The 26,956-nt window shown below is 40.7% G+C and overlaps 1 protein-coding gene and 1 long non-coding RNA gene across 2 annotated transcripts in view; one reads left to right on the top strand and one right to left on the bottom strand.

The window, feature by feature from the left end:
* Nucleotides 1-18,672, top strand: part of SYNJ2BP (synaptojanin 2 binding protein) — a 43,334-nt gene extending 24,662 nt beyond the window's left edge. The window contains exons 2-4 of the mRNA XM_066344085.1: nt 2,906-3,042; nt 15,006-15,101; nt 18,016-18,672. Coding sequence (XP_066200182.1) covers nt 2,906-3,042; nt 15,006-15,101; nt 18,016-18,156 — 374 coding nt within the window. The 3' untranslated portion in view covers nt 18,157-18,672. The remainder of the gene's footprint in view (nt 1-2,905; nt 3,043-15,005; nt 15,102-18,015) is intronic.
* On the bottom strand, nt 18,418-26,235 carry LOC136377387 (uncharacterized). The gene is made up of 2 exons (XR_010746291.1): nt 18,705-26,235; nt 18,418-18,674 (listed from the first exon to the last, which is right to left on the bottom strand). It is a non-coding gene; the product is annotated as an uncharacterized lncRNA (long non-coding RNA).
* Between the last annotated feature and the right edge of the window lie 721 nt (nt 26,236-26,956).

Raw genomic sequence — 26,956 nt, forward strand, 5'->3', positions numbered from 1 at the left:
TAGAGAGGGGGGGGTGGAGAACATCAGTCTGTTCCTATAATGTACCCTCACTGTCAGCATTACATTTTAAATTTCTGTTACTTTATATAGGGTTATTCAGTGCTTCCAACTTTTAATTTTATTAGTTATCTAATCCCCAAAGGATGGAAACCTAAATTAACATCAGTTCCACACTATCACAAAACATGCTGCAATTAACATTCTTGTATCATTCTTTTTTTTTTTTTTTTTTTTTTTTTTTTTTCATTTTTTTTCTGAAGCTGGAAACAGGGAGAGACAGTCAGACAGACTCCCGCATGCGCCCGGCCGGGATCCACCCGGCACGCCCACCATGGGGCGATGCTCTGCCCACCAGGGGGGGCGATGCTCTGCCCATCCTGGGCGTCGCCATGTTGCGACCAGAGCCACTCTAGCGCCTGAGGCAGAGGCCACAGAGCCATCCCCAGCGCCCGGGCCATCTTTGCTCCAATGGAGCCTTGGCTGCAGGAGGGGAAGAGAGAGACAGAGAGGAAAGCGCGGTGGAGGGGTGGAGAAGCAAATGGGCGCTTCTCCTATGTGCCCTGGCCGGAAATCGAACCCGGGTCCTCCGCACGCTAGGCCAACGCTCTACCGCTGAGCCAACCGGCCAGGGCCTCTTGTATCATTCTTTATAAATCAGGTGTTCACATTGGTTCAAGCTGAGATGCTTTTCAGATTGAAGGGAAATATTTTGATCACGGGTGTATATCAAGACTGCTATGGATATGTGATCCATCCTGTTTTTGGAGGATTATTCTAGGGCACAGCTGATAATCAGCGGATATGTACTGGGATAGTCCTTCCCCTTTTATTTTCACTTCTTGCAGTTGGTACATGTGCTGGACTGATCATTGCTTATTACAAATACCACTCTAGAAATTACTCACGAGAAATGCATGGTTCACAGGCATAGACATACTTAAAGTTTGAGTTCCAGTCTCACTTTGTTCTATTAGTAGAGGAATGGACTTTTACTCCTTTTTTTTTTTATTCAAACCTGTCACAGTTCTGAAGTCATTTCAAAGCTTTCCATAGGTAGGCTTTCCATCTCACCTCAAAACACTACCACCACCCCTTTCCAATACCTGCTACCCACTATAATACAAATTAAAGGTGTTCTAGGAGAAACCATGTAGTAACTTAAATTTTTTATACTCCACCTTTTAAGGAAGCTGAAAGTCATCTTCCAAAAGTAGTTTTTGCTCTCATGAGTCTTAAATCCTTTTTATTCTCTAGCTGCAGATGTTCTGTGCACAGCTTATGCTATTTCAGTTAAATATGTCCTGCTGCTTCTCTCTTCAGCCATGTGTTCCCTTAAACCACAGATTAACTTCCTAGTGCTTATATTAATACGCTTTTTACATGTAGGCTCTTACTCCACCACTGAGAACTTTTAGAAAGCCCACATATGTCTCTAAGTATCTGCTTTCTATTATAACTAGTAGTAGGTTAGTGATTATGTCTGTTCTTCCAATTGTGCTACCAGATTTTGGTGTTTTGTTTCCAAACTATATCCTTTTTCTTTGCACTGTGTCTTGAATTCTACAGTACCTGATGCAAAGATAACCCTAGGGAAGTTACTTTTTTCTTTCTTTCTTTTTTAAAAATGTATTGATTTTAGAGAAAGAGAAGAAGAGGGAGGGAGAAAGGGAGGATCAGACAAACATGTATTGTTGTTCCACTAATTCATGCATTCACTGTTTGATTCTTGTACATGCCCGGCCTGGGGATCGAACCCACAACCTTGGCATATCAGGACGATACTGCAACCAACTGAGTTATCCAGCCAGGGCCTTTTTCTTTTCTTTTTAATGCATAGGTAAAATCCCTTTATAACAGTGGTTTTAGTAAACTGAAATCCTTCCCACAACTCACGTTTTTTCTGTTTGTTTGTTTTTTAATTTAATTGTGTTAACACTTAAATGATATCTACTCTCAATATATTTTTAAGTGTAAAATAAACTGTTATTTATAGGCACAATGTTGTACATCAGATTTAGAACTCAACTAGTCTTGGGTAACTGAAATTTTATGTTCATTTAACTTAGTCACTCCTAGAAGCAAAAAATAGAATGGTAGTTACCACGGCTGGGGAGAAGGGGAAATGAGAAATTGTTCATCATTGAGTAGTCAGTTTTCTACTGCAAATAGAATTTAGCAATCACTTACCAAAGTACCAAGTTGTTTGCACTGAGGCAGACAAAGAACGAAGAGTGAATTTGGCAATTTAGTTCTGTCATGAAGCATCAGTTATCTTTTATTTACCAGTTCCTGCCAACACTTAACACTACCGCCCCCTCAACTCAAAAAAAATAATAATAATAAGATTCCTAATATCATTTCCAAAATATCACCGTACACAAACTCTTCCAAAGTTTGGGAGAAGTATGGAAGGGAAAGTTTGATTAGGAATCTCTCTCCCATTAAATTAGGAATAGTTTATTTGCTAATTAGTTAAAATGTGGCTTCTTCTCATGAGCATGGCTAACCCTGTTACATTAATAACAGAAAAGTTAATAATTGGGTCCACTGAATGCCATCAACAGAATCAGAAGCAAGTGTAAACGGAAGCACATCTTATAAGAATCACCATATTCTTTCACTGAGTTAGCTTAGACATTTTTTTTTATAGTCAACAAACCATGTTGATCACTGTGTTTGTATTTTTAGTTCTACCTGATCTGAGTGGGCAACTCTAGATACTCTTGACTTCTGTTGGTCATACTGTATTCGCTGACCTTGCCCGTGATTACTCACCAGCTGTATCAGCAGTCTGACTCACCAGCCTCCCCTCTCCGTTAGGCCTTTCCTCTCTCTCTTTCTCTTCTCTAATCCTTTCTTTTTCTTCACTCCTATCTCCTTCACAACTCCTCCATGATTTTCTCAGGGCTGGGCTTCAACATCGTCGGTGGGACAGATCAGCAGTATGTCTCCAACGACAGTGGCATCTACGTCAGTCGCATCAAACAGAATGGGGCTGCGGCCCAGGATGGGCGGCTCCAGGAGGGTGATAAGATCCTCTCGGTGAGAACTGGCTTCGGCCTCCTTCACTGCCCCTTGCTCCCTAGACCCTACTTTCTACTGCTAGCCCCTTCCTTGGGAAGAGTCCTCCCTGCCTTTTTGGATCAGGAAATTTCCAAATTGTAGAGTTTAATGGGAGGTGCCTTGATCTTTCCCAGCCCAATGATAACATGGAGTCTATTACCTTGCTTGATAGACAAGGCAAAAGTAAGTCCAGAATGTGAAGTTACTTACCCAAGTTCAAAAAGCATGGAAGAGGGAGGGTCAGGGACTGGTGGGTGGGGGAGGCACTTAAAATCCACAATTTTTGTTGTTCTTCCATTATACTTTATCACTTCCTTTTTGTAGATTAAAACATGATATGTCTTCCTTTACACCAAAATTGGCAAAAAAAAAAAAAAAAAAAAGGTAGGTAGGAATTAAGTGTTCTTTTTAGACTTAGAGCCTTTTCTCACCCATTATTAAGATAAAAAATTGGATTGCAGCCTGATTTAGATATCTGTCCATTGTGCTCCCGTTTCACTCTGCTAACATCTCTAGGAAGACCCTTACTACATGGTAACCGTTAATTTTATTATTTTCTGGAAGTTCCTCAAGTTAGTGACCACATCTTATTTTAACCTTTTACGTTCTGGCACAGTGTTCAGTATGTATTTAACAAATAAAACAAGTTACTGAATTCAGGCAAACCCAGCAAGATTGGCTGATCAGAATATAAATAAGTATCATGAATGGTAATATCCCGTTTTAGTCCTTCTCACTGACCATTTTGCCTCTTTTCTGTCCATTAAGATTCTAGACCCTGTTTCTTAATCTGTTGAGATTTTTTATCTCAAACGATATTGAGAAGTTAAGCAGATAATTTTCTATAACTCCAAGGAGAAAGACATTCTAAAAATATGACATCAATTTGAGTGGTACATTAAGGAAAATTTGAGACAGGTTAAAATAAAGGTATAGCATGTGGTTAGAAACTCTGCAGTCCAATACTTTGACACAGAGGGACTTGAAAAGTATAGGGATTAAGAAGAGAGCCATCTTATTTGAAAAGCTTTGGTTAAAGGTAGATTATTGAAAAATGGGAATGGTTAGAAGTTTTTGAGTTCTATATGCTAAGCAATATGCTGAGAATTATAAACTTATTTAATGTTGTAATAATCCTTTGAGATGGGTATAATTATTATGCTATTTTGCAGCTAAGAAAGCTATGGGGTTGGTACATACAGTCAAGCAGCTTGCCAAGGGTCACAGAAGTAGTAAGTAGCAGAGGACTAAAACTTTGGTCTGTCTGAATTTGGAGCCTGTACTCTTAATCAGTATACTCTACTGTCTTCTAAAAGTAAATAGGGGGCTAGGATTAGTTGTTCTAAACAAAAAGTTGCATGGTGAATTAATAGTAGATTTCTTTTTCTTTTCCATGTGAAAGGAGGGGAGATAGAGAAACAGACTCCCACATGCACCCTAACTGGGATCCACTCGGCAACCTCCATCTGGGGCCAATACTCTGCCCATTCGGGGCCATGCTCACAGCCGAGCTATTTTTAGCAGAGCCATCCTCAGCATCCAGGGCCGATGCACTCAAACCAGTCAAGCCATGGCTGTGGGAAAAGAGAGAAAAAGAGAGAAGGGGGAGGGAAAGGGGTGGAGAAACAGATGATCACTTCTGTGTGCCCTGACCAGGAATCAAACTTGGAACTTATACGCCAGGCTGGCACTCTACCACTAAGCCAACCAACCAGGGCCATGAATTAATAGTAGATTTTATTATATGTACAGTTTTATATAAAAACTGAAAGTTCTTCTATAAAGAGTGGAGTTAGACAAGGGGAAGAAAAGGACATAAACCTCAATTGAGAGAATTTATTAGACATGAACTGATAGCCAAGCCGTTTCTATATGAGCCATTGCCTCAGAGAGAAAGAAATGATTGGAAGGCCACTCAAATTTTTTAAAAGGGTAGGTAATAAATGTCAGTGAGGAGAAAAGTAGATGTCTAAATAACTCGGCTCACTTGACTTTAAGATTTATAACAAAGAAGATTTTACTTTATCAAAATACAAGAAATATTACGGGCCTGACCTGTGGTGGTGCAGTGGATAAAGTGTCAACCTGTAACGCTGAGGTCACCGATTCAAAACCCCAGGCTTACCTGGTCAGGATACATATGGGAGTTGATGCTTCCTGCTCCTCCCTCATTCTCTTTCTCTCCTCTCTAAAATGAATAAATTTTAAAAATTTACAAAAAAGAAGACATTTAGTATTGTAAATATATATAGAACACATTACAAAGAAAGTTTATGTTTTGTCTAGTTAAGGAAAAGACGTGAAAGGAGAGGAAAGTGTGAGTCAAATATGGAGAGAGATGAAGACAGAGCAAGAGAAAAAGATGGAGCATATTACAGGTGAAAGTGGCCAGCATATCCTCTCCGTTCTATCTAGGTCTAGACTTTGACTCCAGTTTCCCTTCCAAGAGTTGGTCCAAAACTCTTTCTAGATCTCATTCCTTAAAAAATAGTGACTATTGTCTCACTCACCATTCAGTTCCCTCACTGTCTTTTTTATTATTTTTATTTTTTATTTTTCAATTGGATTTATTGGGGTGACATTGATTAATAAAATTACATAGGAGACCCTGGCTGTTTGGCTCAGCAGTAGAGCATCAACCCTGCTTGTGGAAGTCCTGGGTTTGATTCCCCGCCAGGACACACAGGAGCAGCACCCATCTGCTTCTCCACCCCTCCCCCTCTCCTTTCTCTCTATCTCTCTCTTCCCCTCCTGCAGCTAAGGCTCCATTGGAGCAAAGTTGGCCCAGGCGCTGAGGATGGCTCTGTGGCCTCTGCCTCAGGTGCTAGAATGGCTCTGGTTGCAACAGAGCAATGCCCCAGATGGGCAGAGCATTGCCCCCTGGTGGACATGCGGATGGATCCCAGTCAGGCGCATGTGGGAATCTGTCTGACTGCCTCCCCGCTTCTAACTTTGGGAAAATACCAAAAAAAAAAAAAAAAAAAAAAAAGTAAATAAATAAATAAAATAAAATTACATAGGTTTCAGGTGCAAAATTCTATAGCACATCATCTGTACATTGCACTGTGTATTCAACACCCCAAGTCAAGTCTCTTTTCATCATCTTTCTCAATCCTTAAGTGAACTTAACCATTAAACACTTACACGTGTGCTTAACTTATTTTATCCCTCTGATGTACTTAAATACTCATTTATTATTGGCTTTGGAGTCTCTGTAAAGTGATGCTAAATTCTTTATTAGCCTATATTTTCTTTTATTCTTTATGTGATTTCCTATTCTCCTCACATGGGTCCATTTTGTAAAATATGCCCCCACTCTTTCTTTTAACTTTTACTAGATGATCAAACTAAGAATATACCTCTTCCTTACCACATATCCATTTTGGGTAACTATTGATAATAGAAGTATCATTAAATGACTTAGATTCCTGTGAGTTATTATTCATTATTTTAATCTTTGCATTTCTCTCTAAATACCCATGTTTTGTCTTTGTTTAAAATTCTAAAATTAACTGCATAATTTATTATGTAGTTTTCCCTTTCTCATGAAAAGTGAAATATAATTTTTTGTGATCACTGTGGATGGTTTAAACAAAAAAGAAATTTCTTTAATGAATGTAAATGACATTTAAGGCCCTGTTACATCTGACAATCATGAAACAAAGACATATTACCAATAGAGGAGCAAACCTGAAGTTGAGATGAGGCCTGGAGATTCCTCACCCAAAGTTCATTTTTTGTGTGTGTGATGGTAAGGATGGTTTAATATTTGTATAGTTACCAGGGAACCTGGGGAAATTTTATTTAAAAAATAAAATAGCTTGACCAGGCGGTGGCGCAGTGGATAGAGCGTCGGACTGGGATGCTGAGGACCCAGGTTCAAGACCCCGAGGTCGCCAGCTTAAGCACGGTCTCATCTAGTTTGAGCAAAAAGCTCACCAGCTTGGACCCAAGGTCGCTGGCTCAAGCAAGGGGTTATTCGGTCTGCTGAAGGCCCGCGGTCAAGGCACATATGAGAAAGCAATCAATGAACAACTAAGGTGTCGCAATGCGCAACGAAAAACTAATGATTGATGCTTCTCATCTCTCTCCTTTTCTTTCCGTCTGTCCCTGTCTATCCCTCTCTCTGACTCTCTCTGTTTCTGTAAAAAAAATAAAGAAAGAAAGAAAAATTTAAAAAAATAAATTGCATTTTAAATAAATAAATAAATAAAAATAAAATAAAATGTAAGCTTACTTGTCTGCCTAAATGAAGGGAGGTGGGTAGTCAAGAATAGCCAGTCCTCAGTGAATTACACATTTTTATGAAGCTCAGGGTGATATAGCTGGGGATTATACTGCTCAGGTGAATGTGTCATTTTGACCCAAACCCCTTATATAACGAGCATGGCATAGGTTGGGCCATTAAGTCAGCTGCATTTCATATTCTCTTCAAAAACAGTTACTAATTTGGTGACTGAAAGAGTTGAGTAGTCATCAACATCTATCAACTCTGGTACTTGGTGGCCTGCAGAGCACTGTGCTGGGTGCTGGGGAAAATGAAAAGAAAATGAAAGACTTGTTTCTCCCCTTAGCTTAGAAATCAGTAGGAAAAACTTGGCAGAAATCCTCATCCGATCAGCTGCAGAGACATTGCAATATGTCCTTTAGACAAATACCTCTAGGGAAGAATCTGTCTTCTCATCTCTGTAACCCCAGCATTTAAGCCTGTAGCTAGCACAGAGTAAGCATCTAGTAAGTTGGTTGCTCTGTGAGTGAATTATAGCATAATTCACATTTTTGGTTGGGCCTGATTAATTGGAACAGGATAATATTTTTTCTTCCTTTAACTTTGATAAAAGAGAGAGAGAGAGAGACTCTTCCTCCCCCAAATTGCAACTCATTTCAGGATCTTGTTTGATAATTAAAATATCCAGAGTATAATCTGAGGTCAGTGCTTAATAAATTAAGCCCATTTTTTTCTCTACATGTTTTAAAAAGATTTTATTGATTTTACAGAGAGAGGAATTAAAGGGGGGTAGCAAGAAGTATCAACTCATAATTGTTTACTTTAGTTGTTCATTGACTGGTTGTCGTGTGTTCTTGGACCAGGCAAGCCCAGGGTTTTTAACTGGTGACCTCTGCATTCCATGCTGACCCTTTATCCATTGCACCACCACAGGCCAGGATTTTCTCTACATCTTATACATCTACTTTTGTATTATCCTACATAGTTATAGACTTTCTGTAACATTATCCTGAGATAATGTTAGATTGTCCTGAGGCAATTCAAAATTATTCCTCATCAAAGAAAACTATTTTTAACTTAGTTTACTCATTTCCCAAGGCAGGATATAGGAAATTCACTTTTAAAGACTGCTAACAACCATAGTTAAAGCAAAATATTATATGTTTTCCCATCAGAACACCTAGGCCACCCCCACCATCCCAATTCTCTGAACAGTTAGCAGAATTTTCTAGTAATGTTGCAAATCTCAAGTTCAATAAAACTCACTATGCCATGAGTTACGGAAGCTGAAGTAGCAAGTTTAGTAGGGTTCTAAGATTTCTCAGTTGAGTACCTCTTGGTACTAAGAGTGAGGTCCAAGACCGTGATCCCATCACCTGGAAGCCTGTTAGAATGCAGAGCCTTGGACCTTCCCAGACCTGCATTGTCACAAGATCCCTAGGTGAATGCGAATCAAGTTTGAGAAGCACTGCTGTAGGCAAGTATCTTTTACAATTATGACCTGTCACAGGAAATACATATGCATGCACATGCATGTACGCACACACGCAACTGAAGCATAGTTTAAAAAATAGTACTAATTTCTTCTATATCAAATGCTTTCTGATATGTTGTGTTTTCTTCTAATTTCACTTTTTAAAAATTAAATACTGGTTTTGACCCACTGGATTACCTTTACTATCTTCTCTAATGGGTCAACACAGCCATATTTTTTTTAAATCACTACCCCAGGAAATGGAAAATCACTGATGAAATCTTCAGATGAGTAGAATATGTATTAAATAGGGTAAGTAGACTGGGTATAGAGACCAGTTAGAAGACTGTTTCAGGCAGTTTAGGCTAGAGCTAACTAACTTCAGAATCACCAGGAGGACTTGTTAAAGCATGGAGTACTAGGATAAGATGTAGTAATTTTCCATTTTAACATGTTCCCAGGTTAATGCTAATGCTGCTGATTGTGGGACCACAGTGAGACCCACTCCTCGGGTCTGTGTTAGTAAAGATGGTGATGGAAAAAATGGCTGTCACATATAGTTAGGGGTAAAGCCTAAAGAACTTGATGGTTAATCAGTATGAATTGAAATCTGTAAAAACACTTAGAGAAGCTAAATATTAGAAAGCAGATTTGTCTTTTGGCGCATAGAGGTGACATGTCAAGAGAGAAAGTATCATAAATTTGTATTGTGGGGCTGTATCATAAATTTGTTTTATGGAGCTGGTTCACCTTGGGCAAAGGATGAGAAATTGTTCTTTAAAAAAGAAATTCCCTTGCCTGACCAGGCGGTGACGCATTGGACAGAGCATTGGACTGAGACACAACCCAGGTTCAAAACCTCAAGGTCACTGGCTTGAGGAAGGGGTCACTTGCTCTGCTGTAGCCTCCCAGTCAAGGCACATATGAGAAAGCATTTGTTGAACAGCTAAGGTGCAGCAATGAAGAACTGATGCTTCTCATCTCTCTCCCTTTCTGTCCCTATTTGTCCCTCTCTCTGTCTCTCTCTCACACACACACACACAAAAATCCCTTTGTATTTCTTAAAGGCCTCTTGTTTTATTTTCTAAAGCAATTAGAATAAAAGTCCTCTTATACTAGAATACGTTTAAACTTAACTAGGAGAGTCAAAAGGCATATATTAGCATAATTTGCCCATGCCCTGAATAGCACCTTCATTTGCCTGATGTCACCAGTAGCTTCCCTATAAGAAGAAGGAGTCTCAGGAGAGAACCAATATTATATGCACACTGAGTCATTGGTGGGTAAAGCTGCTAATAGAGTATAGACCTTTCAGCTTTCTGTAATTTTGAGACTCTGTCAGTCAGGCTTGTGTAGTAGTGGCTTCTGCAGAGTGTACTAAAGCTCAGGAAATCATATGATATTCATTATACTCAAGTGTAATTCATTGCACTATTCAGGTATTATAGGGGTTATGAAGATGAGTTGAGAGCCTGACCAGGCGGACTGGGATGCGGAGGACCCAGGTTCAAAACCCTGAGGTCACTGACTTGAGCGTGGGGTCGCCAGCTTGAGCGCAGGGTCGCTGGCTTGAGCCCAAGTGCTGGCTTGAGCAAGGGGTCACTTGCTCTGCTGTAGCCCCCCGTGGTCAAGGCACATATGATAAAGCAATCAGTGAACAACTAAGGAGCTGCAACGAAGAATTGATGCTTCTTATCTCTCTCCCGTGCTGTCTTTCCCTCTCCCTCTCTCTGTCTCTATCAAAAAAAAATAAAAAATAAAAATATATCTCAACTAAGAAAAGGTAAAGAGAGTTGAGAAAAATTTTTTTTTAAAATGAGTTGAGATACAACTTCTCATTATTTACAGTAGAATGTAAAGTGATATAATAAAAGGCAGCTTTTAGATTGAGTTTTAAGATGGTTACATAGTGCAGAGATTCTCAGTCACATCTAGAAATGCCTTGTTAATGAAGTGGCAGTTAACTAAATTGCTTTTTAAATTTTAATGTTAACTTCAGTATATACAAATGAATTAAGATATTAATATAGCCCTGGCCGGTTGGCTCAGCGGTAGAGCGTCGGCCTGGCGTGCGGGGGACCCGGGTTCGATTCCCGGCCAGGGCACATAGGAGAAGCGCCCATGTGCTTCTCCACCCCCCCCCCCCTTCCTCTCTGTCTCTCTCTTCCCCTCCTGCAGCCAAGGCTCCATTGGAGCAAAGATGGCCCGGGCGCTGGGGATGGCTCCTTGGCCTCTGCCCCAGGCGCTAGAGTGGCTCTGGTCGCGGCAGAGCGACGCCCCGGAGGGGCAGAGCGTCGCCCCTGGTGGGCGTGCTGGGTGGATCCTGGTCGGGCGCATGCGGGAGTCTGTCTGACTGTCTCTCCCCATTTCCAGCTTCAGAAAAATACAAAAAAAAAAAAAAGATATTAATATATAGGCTGACCTGTGATGGCACAATGGATAAAGCATTGACCTGGAACACTGAGGTTGCCTGTTCAAAACCCTGGGCTTGCCTGGTGTAGGCATGTATGGGAGTTGATGCTTCCTGCTCCTCCCCCCTTCTCTCTCTCTCTCTCTCTCTCTCTCTCTCTTCCTCTCTCTCGCCTCTCTCTCTGAAAAATGAATAAATAGAATCTAAAAAAAAGATATTAATACATAAACCTTATATTTTTATACAACTCAAATTTTTCAATGTGGTGCATATTTATTGATAGATACAAATGAAACTACAAAATCGATAAAAATTCAATTTACAGTATTAGTGTGATGGATAGTGAAATAAAATACTTGCATACAGAGGAAATTTGTATAGTTTAGTGTTTCAGAGTGAAAGTTTTGAGGCCAGGCTTTTGAGCTTGAGTCCTAGCTTTGCTGCTTCAGTTATATATGCCCATGTACAAGTTGCATAACCTCTCTAGTTTTATCAGTAAAATGGGAGCTGCTAACTTATAGGACTGTTTTGAAGACTGAATAAGTTAGTACATGTAAAATGAATAGACAGCTCCAGAGATGGTAATAAATGTGCAGTTATTCCTGACAATTATTACTGACTACCATGTCAAAGATTATATTGAATTCAGTGCTGTTGCCATTGAATGTCATACAGTTCTCTTGTTTTCATTTGTATTACTATGAAACTTGGTTCTGAGGTTAACTAAATTACTTTTGGCATTCGTTAACATGACTGCATCATTAACTTATTTGTCTGTCTCTGAGAGAAAATAAACACTTATTTTTCTAAATGAGAAATACAGTTATCACATGAGCTAAGTTAAGTTAGTTAAGTGAGTATTCCCACTACAGTCAGCAATTTCACACCTAATTGCTCCCCCAGCAATTAACTAAAAAATTGAGTCACTGAGAAGGACTCAACTGAGGAATTTCAAATTGCTGTCTTTGTGATATACCTACCCAAAAAAAAGAGAGAGAGAGAGAGGCATGATCAGAATGTGGCTTGGTAGCATGACATCAAAGACCATCAGTTAGAAAATCCTGTATTCATTTCTACACTATGGGCACCAGGACTGATCCTATTTAAGATCAATCTTGGAAGGTAAATGCAATTTTTTAAAAGGCAAGGGTGGCCCTGGCCGGTTGGCTCAGCGGTAGAGCGTCGGCCTAGCGTGCGGAGGACCCGGGTTCGATTCCCGGCCAGGGCACATAGGAGAAGCGCCCATTTGCTTCTCCACCCCTCCGCCGCGCTTTCCTCTCTGTCTCTCTCTTCCCCTCCCGCAGCCAAGGCTCCATTGGAGCAAAAAAGATGGCCCGGGCGCTGGGGATGGCTCTGTGGCCTCTGCCCCAGGCGCTAGAGTGGCTCTGGTCGCAACATGGCGACGCCCAGGATGGGCAGAGCATCGCCCCCTGGTGGGCAGAGCGTCGCCCCATGGTGGGCGTGCCGGGTGGATCCCGGTCGGGCGCATGCGGGAGTCTGTCTGACTGTCTCTCCCTGTTTCCAGCTTCAGAAAAAAATAAAAAAATAAAAAAAATAAAAGGCAAGGGTATTCAGCCTGACCAGGTGGTGGCACAGTGGATAGAGCCTTTACCTGAGAAGCTGAAGACCCAGGTTCAAAATCCCAAAGCTGCTGGCTTGAGTGCGAGCTCACCAGCTTGAGCACAGGGTCTGTGGCTTGAGCATGGGATCATAGACATAACCCCATGGTCGCTGGCTTGAAGCCCAAAGTCGCTGGCTTAAGCAAGGGGCCACTGGCTCAGCTGGAGCCTCCGTCCAAGGCATGTATGAGAATCAATGAACAACTAAAGTGACACAACTACGAACTGATGCTTCTCATCTCTTTCCCTTTGTCTTGCTCGCTCGCTCGCTAAAACATAAAAATAAGGAAAGGATATTTAGATGGTGGATATAGCTTAAGCACAGGTTGAGAGTAAGAAGTTTTTTGGGGTTTTTTGTCTCGGGGTCAATAATTTAATGTGATTTAAGTAGAGCATAGAATATATGAAAGGGAATAATGAGAGATTAAATTGGGAAGGTAGGTTCTAGCCATTTCCTGGAGGGTTTTACATATCAGAATGAGAAATCAGGCATGCATTTTTTCCTCTCCTGCTTCTACTTCTGTTTTTGTTTTTGAGCCATAAAGTGATATAAACAGAATTTTACTTTAGAAAGATTAGTCTGGAGACATAGTGTTTGAAGAAGGTAGAATGGGAAGGATCTAGGAAAGTAAATCAGAGAGAAGCTGATTAATGAAACAGTATCCACAGCCTAAAGAGACAAGTAATAGAAAAGAATAGCATATTAGGAATGTCATTATATTAGATTACAGGATTTGACAACATACTCTATGTGAAAATTGACAAATGGAGACAGTTTAAAAATATTCTCAAAATTTTAGTCTGAAGGGATAGTAATGACAATAAGGAAGGTGGGATAGTCTGCTTTTGTGAGAAGTAATGAAGAGGTTTTTGAGGTGTTAAATTGGGGCCTAGCAGAATATTCAAGTACAGCACCCAGTGGCAAATTCAGAAGTAGAAGTAAGGACACAAATTTGGGAGTTTTCTTACAGATTACAGTTGAAATTGTGAAAGATCACATGGGAAAAATGTTAAGAGAACAAAAGACAACTGACATTGAGTACTATTTGCTTACCTTAAGAGAAGTAAAAAGGAATTAGGAAAGGAAAGGACTCATTCCAGAACTAAGGGAACTCTATTCATAACTAAGGAAAGACCTGCAAAACAGAGGAAGTGGTCTGAAGACTGAAAAGGGGTGATAAGAGTTGGTGATTGGGGTTCACTGTCTATTGTTGAAGTCCAAGGCTTATGCCAATTGATGACTAACGTGGAATAGAGATAGAAACTATTAATTTGGGAAGGCCAAACTGTTGGTAGATGAAGTCACCAAGGTTATTGGCAGGAGATAGTGGAAGGACTATTTTGAGCCTCTAGAAGGAACATTGTGACAAGGAAGATAAGAGGGTTGAATATGTCAAGAATATGTCAATGGCTTGAGCTTCGGTTGAGCAGAGACTAGTTGGTGAGTCAAAGTGATCTATGTATTGGATATTTTTGTTGCTGTTGATGACATTGTCATGTATAAAAGATATGTAGATCTTGCATAAAGTGGGCTATGCTTGTCACTGAGTGCAGCATAGGATAGATATTGTGGCCTGGCACTAAAAAAAGATCAATGTCAGTAGTCTTTCACATCTCTCACCTCTAAGTGCTAGGGCCGACTTACACGAAAACATTTTTCACAGAAACATGTTTTTTAGTAAACTTAAGGAGGAGTGGAGCATCAGTGGAATCAAGAGAAATTGTTCACAATAGCGTAAGACCAATAGAATGGGCTAGTAGATTTGTAGCGCATCAATATTAATTGTGGGAGAGTTTCATATAGTAGTTATATTTCTAGAGTTGAAGCTGGCAATGCCAGGGATTAGAAGTAAACCTGGAAGACCATGTTAGCTGTTGGAAGCCAGGCTGATGCTCATAGAAGTCATACAAATACAGCAAAGAATTCTAAGTGTTCAAATGAGACATACTATCAGAGCTAACATGAAAGAGAGACTACTTTTTTTTTTAACTTGGGTGCTCTTCATAGGGCCCATGGAACCTTAGTTCTAGGAAAACATACCTTTGAAAATGAAATTTCACACTGAATTCTAAATGACTTTCCTATTCTCTTGACCCTTGGAATTTGCTGTGTAGGAGTTTGTTTTTTAAATGTTTGCTCACACGAAAGTAAATCTTTGACTTCAGAAGGTTTACATTTACCTCTCCTGTTTTTTCTTTCTGTTTGGACAGGTAAATGGCCAAGACCTAAAGAACCTGCTACACCAGGATGCAGTCAACCTCTTTCGTAACGCAGGCTATGCTGTGTCCCTGAGAGTGCAACACAGGGTAGGTGCTGTGCCGTCTGCAGCCAGCAGCCTGGCACCAGACTTTCGTACCATTCTGGTGAATAATCCTGGGGTGTGACCTTCAGTGATGTGTTCGGCTTTATTTCCTTTCACTCCCACTTTTGAAGAGCTTGTCTGGCAGGGGTCTTTCGGAACTCTGCTTACCATGAAAGGAAATTCATGACAGTACTCTTGCAACCAGGTCCTAGCTGCAAGGTAATGTGCCTTAAAGCTTGACACCCAAATTAAAATAAATGGGGGGAAAATGCAACCTCATCATTTTTTTTTAGTAGGGAAGGAAAGCATGTCTGCCATTGAACGTTCTTGTTGATGAAACTCTTAAGTACAAAAATGGTGGGTTTTCTCATACTCACTCACTATGTGCTTTTCCCTATCACTTCCATGAACCGTTTACTTATCAGCGTGATGACTGTCCTGCCCAAAGCTCCAGTACACAAGGGTGAGCTCCAAGAAAACAAAGGGGATTCAGAATTCAGTTAAGGCAGTACCTGCCCCTCAGTTCCTAGAGTCTTACAATTTGAATGATGGGAAGGGAAACCTATAGACAATGCCTTCCATAGCAAGGGTTTCAGAGGGCACTTGCAACACAGGTTCAATGTGTCTTTTTTTTTTTTAGTGAGAAGCAGGGAGGCAGAGAGAAAGACTCCTGCATGCACCCCAACTGGGATCCACCCAGCAAGCCCACCAGGGGGCGATGATCTGCCCGTCTGGGGCATTGCTCCATTGCAACAGGAGCCATTCTAGCACCTGAGGTGGAGGCCACAGAGCCATCTTCAGCACCTGGGGCCAACTTGCTCTAATTGAGCCTTGGCTGCAGGAGGGGAGAAGAGAGAGAGAGAGAAGTGAGAGGGGGAGGGGTAGAGAAGTAAATGGGCATTTCTTCTGTGTGCCTTGACCAGGAATCGAATCCAGGACCTCCACACACTGAGCTGACGCTCTACCGCTGAGCCAACTGGCCAGGGCCGGTTCAATGTGTCTTTAAACTTACTCTGTCTTAAATTGATACTTGGATGTGATTTATTCTTATTTATTTGCCTCTGGTTCTTTTTACTTGCATTCCACAGAGGTTTTACCTTTATCTGTGTCCAGTATTACAAAATAGGGGGTGAAGAACATGGCCCCATCTTAGAAGAAAATGGGTGCCTTTCGAGATTGGAAAGTATTTCCAAATAATGACTTTACAATTTATGCTTAGATAACAGATAATTTAAATAATATTGCTTAGATCTGCTCTTACTGCACTCTAATGATAGTCTTTCTAAGTAAACATTCTAGGAAGATGGATATTCCCCGCCCCCCCCATCCCATCCAGTAATTTTCAGATTTCCTATAGGACCAATAAACTTAATCTCATGCCTTCATTTTCTTGCTGTGGTACACATATAGCTTGTTGGAAGCAGTACAAAAGCGGAAAGAGGTTATCTGACCCACCTACAGGGGTCCCTTTAGGTCAGTAGCACAGCGAAGTTAAATGCCTCCTCATCAAACTTACTTTGTTTCCAAAGATTGGGTGACATTGATGTATCAAGTGAAGACAAACAAAGAGGACATCCTCTGTTAGATAGTTCTTGGGTTTGCAGTTTTGGGTAATCTAGGGCAGTGATTTTCAACCTTTTTTGAGCCGCGGCACATTTTTTACATTTACAAAATCCTGGGGCACACCACCTACCAAAATGACACGAAATGACACTCTGTTAGAATTTATTTAAAGTTTAAATAAATTACATTTATTAAAAAAAAAGTTAAATAAAAAAGGATAACCCCCTCATATATACAGTCCCACATAACATCCCCTCATATACAGTCCCATGTAACATCCCCTTATAAATACAGTCCCACGTAACATCCCCTTATAAATACAGTCCCACGTAACATCCCCTCATATACAGTCCCACGTAACCTCATATACACAGTCCCGCTAATAGATATTGGAGTTTTCATCAAGGTTGTGGGTTCAAATCAGTTTGGCAAATACTCTCTCTATGTAGAGACTGGAAAAAATCAATTTTAGAAAATGTTGGGTACTTGTGTAACATCATAAGTCCTCAGAGCATCTCTACTGCCAGATTGAGAAGTTTGCTTTCTAGGTAAGGATTCTGATAAATACTAGAGTTCTCCCTGAGGTTTTGGGTTCAAATCCCATGGTCAGCTGGGTGTAGGGGCCTTGGTTCTGTCTGTTTTGATGGTGTATATAGAGATTTGAGCTCTTTAAGAAGATGACCCTTCAGGAGGCCATATACAATATAGATAACATTGTGATGCATTGTGATGCATTATATATCACCCTCTGCGGGGCCTCTTTTAAAAAGAAAAAGATCAAATATCTATATACACCATCAGGATAGACATAACTAGCTGAGGCTGAAGCTTCAACTAGTGGTGGCAACATTTACCTCCAGTCCTGACCAGGATTAGAAATCGGGACCATGGGGAGGAGTAGCAGCTTCAACTACTTGCTGCGGCCACACAATGACAAGTGTGCGGCAGCCCGAGCGGGGACCTTCCTGGGTGTGGATGAGAGGCGGCCTACTATTGGTTCATCGCTAGTGGTCAGGATGAATCCTAGAAGGTGATTGGTCAGTGAGCATTCCCTGTGCCTCCACTCTTCCTGTCGCTGATAGCTGGAGGGATTGTGAGGGGAATGTTTATGTTCGGATGGAGGCGGCTGGTGGCAGGCGGATAAATAGCCTCCACGGGCTGTATCCAGCACACGGGCCGTAGTTTGGGGACCCATGTTTAATTTCCCTACGGCACACCTGACCATGTCTCGCGGCACACTGATTGAAAAACACTGGTCTAGGGACTGTAGACCGAGGTAATGTGTCAACCCTGACATTTCAGTTTTGGCAAACACACATTGGTCACTAAAGTTTACATTTTTCTTTCTCTTCCAGTTACAGGTGCAAAACGGGCCTATAGGACATCGAGGTGAAGGGGAACCGGGCAGTGTCCCCATAGCTATGGTGCTGGTGCCACTGTTTGCCGTCACTATGGTAGCAGTCTGGGCCTTCATGAGATACCGGCAACAACTTTGAAAAGCTTGCTTTCTTCAGTGCTCCTGATGAAGATAACATTTCTTCCTTTCACCCTCCCTTCCCCTGTCATTCTCCCATATCTTCCCGTCTCTCTGTGTAGCTCACACGTGATTTAAAGAGACTGCTTCCCAACCAGAACTGTGCTGTTCAAAATCTCTAAGCCCTCATATTCTAATGGGAGAGTAAAGGCATTGTTTGAAGGAAAGCCGAAGAAAAGACTTGCTTGCAACAAAAGAAGAGTTCTATATTTTGCTAGGACTGCCAATAGAAGTTCAGCTACGACCCAAAGAGGGAAAGGTCCAGTCTTCCATCACCATGGGTGACACCTGTTTTCCCAGCTGGCGTGCCTCAGGGACCAGCTGTGTGATGTAAGAGGAAGAGAGGATTTTTTCTTTTTAATGATCTTCCTTGGGAAGTTTTTGTGGCCTTAATTTACTTTCTAAGTAGATACTTGGGTGCCTGTATCAAACAAAATAGAATGAGAGCATTTTTACTTTTTAAAATAAATACATATATACCTACACACACACACACACACACACACACACACACACACACACACACACACACACACATAATAGTGATACCTTATGGAGAGTTAAAGAGGTAGGAAGCTACTCTGGTTTCTAGGTTTTGGATATAAGGGATGATCTTAATTGAGGGAGTAAGAGAGTGAGTCTTACAGGATACCCAATCTGAGTCAAAAAAGGAAAGAAAACTGAAGCAACTAATTTAAGATCTTGAATTCTTATTGCTTCTCAGAGTAGTTAAGGTGAAGTTGAGGTAAAAATGCCATAATCCTGCTTTGTGCAAGTCAATTTATTCAAAAACACTTTTGAGATTTAAAGATAAATCTTACCAGTCTCTGGTCTACCCTCGTGACTTTTTGGTACCTCACAGTCCTGTTAAAGGATCGGCGGAATGATTGTAGTCAGAGCTGCTGTGATGAGGCCAAACCAACCCAGTGGAAAAAACACTAAAAAGGAAAAAGATACTGCCTCCAAGATGGTCCGTGTCAGGCTGTCAGCCAGTCTTTCCGGTCTCCAGTAACAGGCAAAGTGTGAGAGAAGGAACTGCTGCTCCCCCGCACGATGGGCGTGAAATCAGCTTTGCCTTTGATTCAGTTAAATGGAGGGTTTGGATTGCTACTTTCTTTCCTAAGGCTCTAAACACTAGTTTTGGCTTTACATGGGTGACCGATTTTGCAGGGAAGGGGAAGAAGAGTTTTGTTTGTTCTAGGGGTAGGGAAGTTCCATTGGGAAACCTTGAGAGAAGATACAGATGAAGGGATGTTGGGGAACACTAAGATTAGTATTGAGAGAACCGTCTTGTTTCTGTGGTATTGGAGGTTGGTTTTAAAACACTAATGAGATCTGAAGCAAGGCTAATTTTCTGGCTTTTAAGAAAATCATTTCCATCTTCCAAATATACCAACTAGAGACTATAGAGTTTATACATATAATCTTGACAACAAAAGCACAAGGACTTTCCCTCAGGCAGTCGGCTGTGTCTAGTATGGATGATCTACTAAGTATTTTACAAATGTTGATTGGACATCAGCTTTGTTAAGGCACTTTGACAAAGAAGTAAAATACATATAGACTTCATCCTAAAGGTTTTTTGTTTTGTTTTGTTTTGTGTTTTTGGTTCCAGTTGGGAAGAGAGCACTACACACTTAAAAGTTGAATTAGCCACATAAGCAATGCATTTTAAGTTGATGTCAAATTTATATTTCAGATAGCAAAAGGGGAAAGTTACTGAGAATTGAGACACTTGAGGAAATTCCATGAAGGTGACAAGTTAAGGACCCTTGAGAGTTCACAGCCTAATTAGGAGAATTCATAAGTAGGTGAGAAGTTAAAAGGATATATATTACCCGGTTAACAGTTGAAAACAATAAAAGAAATGGTTCTATTCACAGCACAATACAGCAGAAAAGATGTGCAGCCAGCATTATTATTTTTTTGTTTAGGTGTTCAGGAAAGAAAGCTGTCTGTCACATGATGACATGAGGCCAGAGTAGAAAGGGAAGGCTTTTAAAAATAAAAAGCCCAGTAAGACTTTGCCTCTGGGTCAACTATTCCTGCAGGGAGAAACTTGCTTTGAACAATCCTGATGTGACTTAGTTCTTTAAACCTGAGCTGTTCAGTACATTTGAGACTTACTTAGAGCACTGCACCTGTGCATTCCGCAGAAAAACACTGACAGTATTCAAGGTCTCACCTCAACGCGCCCCATGGGGAGATGCCATCTCCGGCTCTCTGCATCTGGAGGGGTGTGCAGCTGCTTCTGCAGTGGGCCTGCTGGCTCCCAGGACCACCTCAGGGTTTGGACATTTACCCTTGGAAGGACTGGAGACTTAAGTACAAAATGAAGCAAAATGACAAGCAGGAAGGAGAGCTACTTTTAGTTTTTTATTTGTTGGTATATGTAAATAAAGAGAACACCTATCCCATCGTTGGTAGACGTTTTGCTTTGGTTGATGATAGGGATTCTGATGCACTTGAATAATTCAGGTTTTCTCTGGATTTAAATAGCATTTAAAGACCAATGTATTAATGTTTCAGGCAAGTATACTATTTTTAGTTCTGATTCTCTAGAAGACTAAATTATCAGAGATGAGCTATCAGAATCCATTGGAGGTCATTAAAAAAATCCATGCTCTTTATAAATTGACTAATATTCCTGTCACTTTTATAGATTGTATCTAATTATTCTTACCACCTAAATTACTGTGTTCAAAGTTTTTTTTAAAAATGAATGTATTTTAAAGACCGTGTACTTAAAACATTTCTCTACATTTATCATTCTCTATTATACATATAATCTTAATAAGACATTGTTTGCTTCAGTTATCTATTTTTCCTGCCTGCCAACTTTTAATCCATGCTATTGGTTTAATTAATCACACCATCTAACCATGTATAATGGAAAAGGGAAGTTAATATTTGTTACTGCATTCTGTGCCAGGTACTGTAATAACCCCTGATTTGGTAACACTGTTATTTTCATGCCTCACAGCTCTGGGATCTAAGTATTAAAAAGACACTAAAGGAAAGAATAAAATTACTTTCCTATGATTACATACAGAATCAGGATTTAAACTCAGGATGTCAGGAGCCACCAGCAATATTTTCTCACTGGCAGTTCTCAAAGTGAGATCTCTGCTTCTCAAAGTGAGCATCAATATCACCTGGGAACTTGCTAGAAAAGCAAATTCTTGGGCTTTATCCCAGACCTACTAAATCAGACACTGAGTTGGGCACTCAGCAATTGGTGTCTTAATCCCTTCAGGTGACTAATTCAGCTGTAGTTTGAGAATCACTTCTCTGTGCCAATAATTGAATTACCCAGAGTTTATAAAAATTCTGGTGCCCGGGCTGTACATAGGCCAAGCCAATAGAGTCTCTTGGTGTGGGAGTCAGGCACCATAATAGAAAGTTCAACAGGTGGTTCTAGTGTGCAGTGGCAGTAAAAATCCCTCTGTGGCATTTAAACCTACGCAGCATTCAAGTTAAATACAGGCACGTTGCTCCAGCCAAAAGTGAAGATTTCACTTGGGCCTTTTCAGAGTCCAGCTCCCGTGAGCTTCTGCCCCAAGAATAGTGGCGTAAGAAGGGAAACACTGGCTTCTGATTTGCTAAGGACTGCCCAACCCCCAGCAAAATATTAGTGTTTCAGGTTGTGCATCTGTGAAATTAGAACCAAGCTGTAGAACATTGGAGCAAAAGGAACCAGAAAGATTGTGGGATGAATCTGTTTTAGAGATAAAATCAAGTCTCAGAGAGGCGAACTAACTTAACCCAGATCACAGACTTTGTTGCAGAGTTGCTCTGTCTGGAACGTATCCGCCATGTGAACATACACAAAATATCCTTTTTATCTCAGTCCACTTCCATCTTCTCTCTCTGGGTCTTAAATAAAGACCAGAGGAACTGCCAGGCTGCTTAAGGGCATTGCAAGCATCAAACATAATTGGGAGATTCCACAGAATAATCTGAGAAAGAGCTAATACCAAATTCAACTAAGTGAGCTCATCTGAGACTAATTCCAATAGCTCTAAACCAGAGAAGTTGTTTTTTGACATTGGACATTGTTTTTATTGTGTAAATAAGCAACTTAAGATATTTAAAGAAATGAAATAACACAAGAACATTAAACTGTCACATATGTAGAGAGCGGTGTTTGTTTAATTTCATGTGGAGCCAATAAAGATTTTATTCCACTTTCATCAAAATTGATCTTTGGACAGATGAGGGTTTCCCTTCATTCAGCAAATGAGTGTGTGTGCTATGTGCTGAAGATGCAAAGTTAAGATACAGTCACTCTAAACTGAAATTTTATTATCAGGAAGTGGCGGAGTATTTGTTGATCTTTATGATAAAGCATTTTTCTAACATCACCTAGAAGCAGAAGATTGAGTTATGAAGCTTTCTGCCTCTCAGCGAGAATAGGTTTAGAGCTGGTTATGATACTGGGGTAAGCTCCTTTTGCTGTTGCTCTTATCTGCAAATATGAGACCAGTATTTACATTCAAAAGGGCAATTGTGAACAAAGGGAAGATGGTATTTTAAGGAATTCTGGTTCGAACCAAGTTCTTACCTGCCATAGACTCTTGCCCGGTGTTGAAGTTTATATATGGACCACAAAGCACTTGATCTTACCTGATGCACTTGATGATAATGTAATAACATTTAAGAAAGCATTGCGGTGTCTAATTAAGTTATTAGCAAACACGGTTTTGTTTTAAATGTCCTTACTGTTAATGTTTTTTTGCAGAGTGAAAAGGGAAGGGGAGAGGGCTGTGAGTCATTCATTAACAGACAGTAAACAAAAGGACTTTATGGTTACTGTAATTACATTTATTGACCACTCACAGGAAAATGGGATGATCATAGCTTGTAGATAGGCAAATGGGATCACAAAACTGAATTCTATTTTCATTCTATATCTGCAATGCTGATTTGAATATGAATATCTTTACTAGATATATGTGCATTTTACTCCCAGACCATATTAGGTGTTTGTAATGATTATTTTCCTTTCTACGTTCTTTTTTTTTTTTTTTTTTACAGAGACAGAGAGAGGGATAGATAGGGACAGACAGACAGGAACGGAGAGATGAGAAGCATCAATCATTAGTTTTTCGTTGCGACACCTTAGTTGTTCATTGATTGCTTTCTCATATGTACCTTGACCGTGGGGCTACAGCAGACTAAGTAACCCCTTGCTCGAGCCAGCGACCTTGGGTCTAAGCTGGTGAGCTTTGCTCAAACCAGATGAGTCCGCGCTTAAGCTGGCGACCTCGGGGTCTCGAACCTGGGTCCTCTGCATCCCAGTCCGACGTTCTATCCACTGCACCACCACCTGGTCAGGTTCTACGTTGATTCTAATGTCACATGTCATGTCTGGATCTAAGAAGAAAATAGATGCCCTATAGCAACTTGGAAGATACTTTGGCATAAAACTGTATCCTCTATATCACCATAGATTAAATGTGTTAAGTGAGGCTATTGAAATAGATGATGATTTCCTAAACTTTGCTATTTGATACCAGATACAGTAAATGAGATAATAGTGTTATTAAACTGTGCCTAGCTCTGTGTTGGCATTAAAAACTTGTTGCATTTGTCAATGGATCTTTTTTTTCCTTTTTTTTTTTTGTGTGTGTGTGTGTGTGAGAGAGAGAGAGAGAGAGAGAGAGAGAGGGAGAGGAGGGGTGATAATGAGACAAACTACTGTATGTGCCCCGACAGGGATCCAGGGATCCACCTAGCAACCCTGTCAGTGGCCAATGCTCGAATCAACCAAGCTATTTTTAGCACCTGAAACTGTCGCACTGGGACCATCAGAGCTATCCTCAGTGCCCAGGCCATGCTCTTACAATCGAGCCACTGGCTATATGAGGGGAAAAGGGATAAGAGGGGAGAAAAAGGAGAGAAGTAGACGGTCACTTCTCTTGTGTGCCCTGACCGGGAACTGAACCTGGGATGTCCATACACTGGGCAGATGCTCTAGCCACCGAGCGAACTGGCCAGAGCCATAGTTATTTTGTTTTGTTTTTTAACAATGAGGAAACAGTACTATTTAGGAAGGAAGAAAACAGGATATAGGGATGTCTGTTCAAAGAAACAAATTGAGAAAAATTATGGAATCGGTAGTCTTTGGGGGTATTTAGGGAATCGCAAATACAACATAGTTGTGGGGAAAGCAGCACTGTTAGGCTTGCTCGCTGGTTTATCAGCTGCAAGAACTTTGTGCAATTAGTACCCGGGCATGTGACAGCAGTACTGTAAGGACATAAGTGCTTCCCCTCAGGGATGATGGACAGCAGATCATGCTCCCACCTCTGCGAGGTGCGGTTTCCGGATCCCTTGCCCTCCACTGCAAAAAAAACCAAACAGGTTTTCCTTTGTTTTTCCCTCTTCTTTTGGCTTGCACATTTTTGCAAGCCTCCAATAAATTGGTATGGCTTACTGTTTTCTGGCTCCAAAGTTCCTTTACCTTACCGTCTGCCCGAATTCAATGCGAATTTGCATGGCCACAACCACCAGCCTTGCAATAATAGTCTATGAGTGAAACAAGCAGAATGAGTTGGTAGGTGATGACACTGAAAAAGTCAGCTAGAAATATTATGGAGGAACACTAGTGCAAAGCTATGCACTTAATTCTATATGCAACAGGCTAAGATGGAAGTTTATTTCTCTCTATTAGAGAAGTCTAGAAATCAATAGTTCATGCCTGATATCAAGACTCCTCAGTCATTGGGGCCCAAGTTCCTTCCAAGCTTTCTGTCCTCTCTCCAGCCCCTCCCTGAGTGTGGCCTTTGCTTCATGGTTCAAAATGGTTGAGATGGGTTTTAGAACGTTGAACCTGATTGTCACATTCCAGTAAACTAGTGAAGAGAAGGTAGCTCTAGCAGGACAGCTCAGTTGGTTAGAGCATTGTTCCAAAGTAGCAGAAATTGCTGGTTTGATTCCCGGTCAAGGCACATATAGGAGCAGATCGATGTTCCTGTCTCTCTCTCCCTCTCTTTTCCCTCTCCCCCCCTGACCCCCCTCTACTCTAGAATCAATACAGTAAACATTAAAAAAAAAAAAGGCAAGGGTGACATTTCACTCCCTACCTTTATGGAGACCTCATGGGAAGTTTCATATACTTTTTGTATCTCATTAGCCAGAAACCTGGTCTTATGGTTTTACTTAACTATAAGGGAGACCTAGGATAGGTTATATGTTAGTAGAATGGAAATGTGCCAACTAAGAAAAATCAGGGTTACTATTATAAGTTAAAAGGTGAGAATGGAGATTGGAAAGCCATTAGTACTTTGACACATAAAGTTACACTTTCTGTCTGAACTAGCCTTTCTGTTTAAGGCCTTATGACCTTGAGGTATTTGAAAAGTATGAATCTTGGTTTCTCCAGTCTACTACTTACAAGATTATTGGAAACTGCCTCATACCTTGAGGTACTTGACTCATAACTTGCTCTGTTTTTGCATATTTCTTTTTTTTTCTTTTTCTTTTTTTTTTTTTTTTTTTTTTACAGGGACAGAGAGAGAGTCAGAGAGAGGGATAGATAGGGACAGACAGACAGGAACGGAGAGAGATGAGAAGCATCAATCATTAGTTTTTCGTTGCGACACCTTAGTTGTTCATTGATTGCTTTCTCATATGTGCCTTGACCATGGGCCTTCAGCAGACCGAGTAACCCCTTGCTCAAGCCAGCGACCTTGGGTCCAAGCTGGTGAACTTTTTTTTTTGCTCAAGCCAGATGTGCCCGTGCTCAAACTGGCGACCTTGGGGTCTTGACGCTCTATCCACTGCGCCACCACCTGGTCAGGCTGTTTTTGCATATTTCATGTCCTTTATTAATTTTGTCTCCCCCATCTCCTGTTTACTCTTACCCCCTCCTACTTCAATATTTTATTCTGTTAGCCTCTCTGATGACTAACGGATGTGCTTGCATTTAGGACTTAAAACACTTCGCTGTTGATATGACATCTGTTCCAACTTGTTGCCCTGTAACTCTTTGGTTTCAGACTGTTGCCTATTTTTGTGTGTGCACTTCCATAAGTGATTAAACGTCTTTCTGATCAACACATTTTTTCTTGCTGTGTTATTACATTTAATCAGATTGTACCTGTTTTTAGAGTTTCCATAACAAATACTGCAGACTGAGTGGCTTAAACAACAAAAATTTATTTCTCCTGGTTCTGGAGGCAAGAAGTCCAGGATCAAAGTGTAGGCAGAATTGGTTTCTTTTCAGGCCTCCCTGTTGGCTTGTAGATGTCTGCCTCCTTTCTCTGTGTTTACCTGATTTTTCTTCTGTGCGTGCACGAATATCTTGTGTCCAGATTTCCTCTTTTTATGAGGACACCAGTCATATTGCTTTAGGGCTTGTCCCAAAGACCTCTTTTTAACTTACCTCTATAAAGACTTTATCTCCAAATATGGTTAACATTTGAGGTTAGAGCTTCAAAATGTGAATTCTGTGGGGCTACAATTTCTCCTGTCACACCGATCACAGTGATGTCTCACAGATTTTAGAACCGTTCTGTATTTTCAAAGTGGCACTGCATGTCTGCTTTGGCCTGTTACCTGTTAGTTTTACAATTTAACCCGGATAGCAGTACTGATTTTTAATTTCCAAGTTCTTAAGGAAGGTTGTACTGCAGACCTTAACCATTGATAACAGCAGGTATCAGTAAGGCATTTACAGTGATCTCACCTCCTAGCAGCCTTTGGTACGCTATATTCTTTTACATATGTACACTCTCTTCCCTAGAAATCTAACTTAG

The sequence above is a fragment of the Saccopteryx leptura genome, chromosome 6, assembly GCF_036850995.1.
Source record: "Saccopteryx leptura isolate mSacLep1 chromosome 6, mSacLep1_pri_phased_curated, whole genome shotgun sequence".
Taxonomy (NCBI): domain Eukaryota; kingdom Metazoa; phylum Chordata; class Mammalia; order Chiroptera; family Emballonuridae; genus Saccopteryx; species Saccopteryx leptura.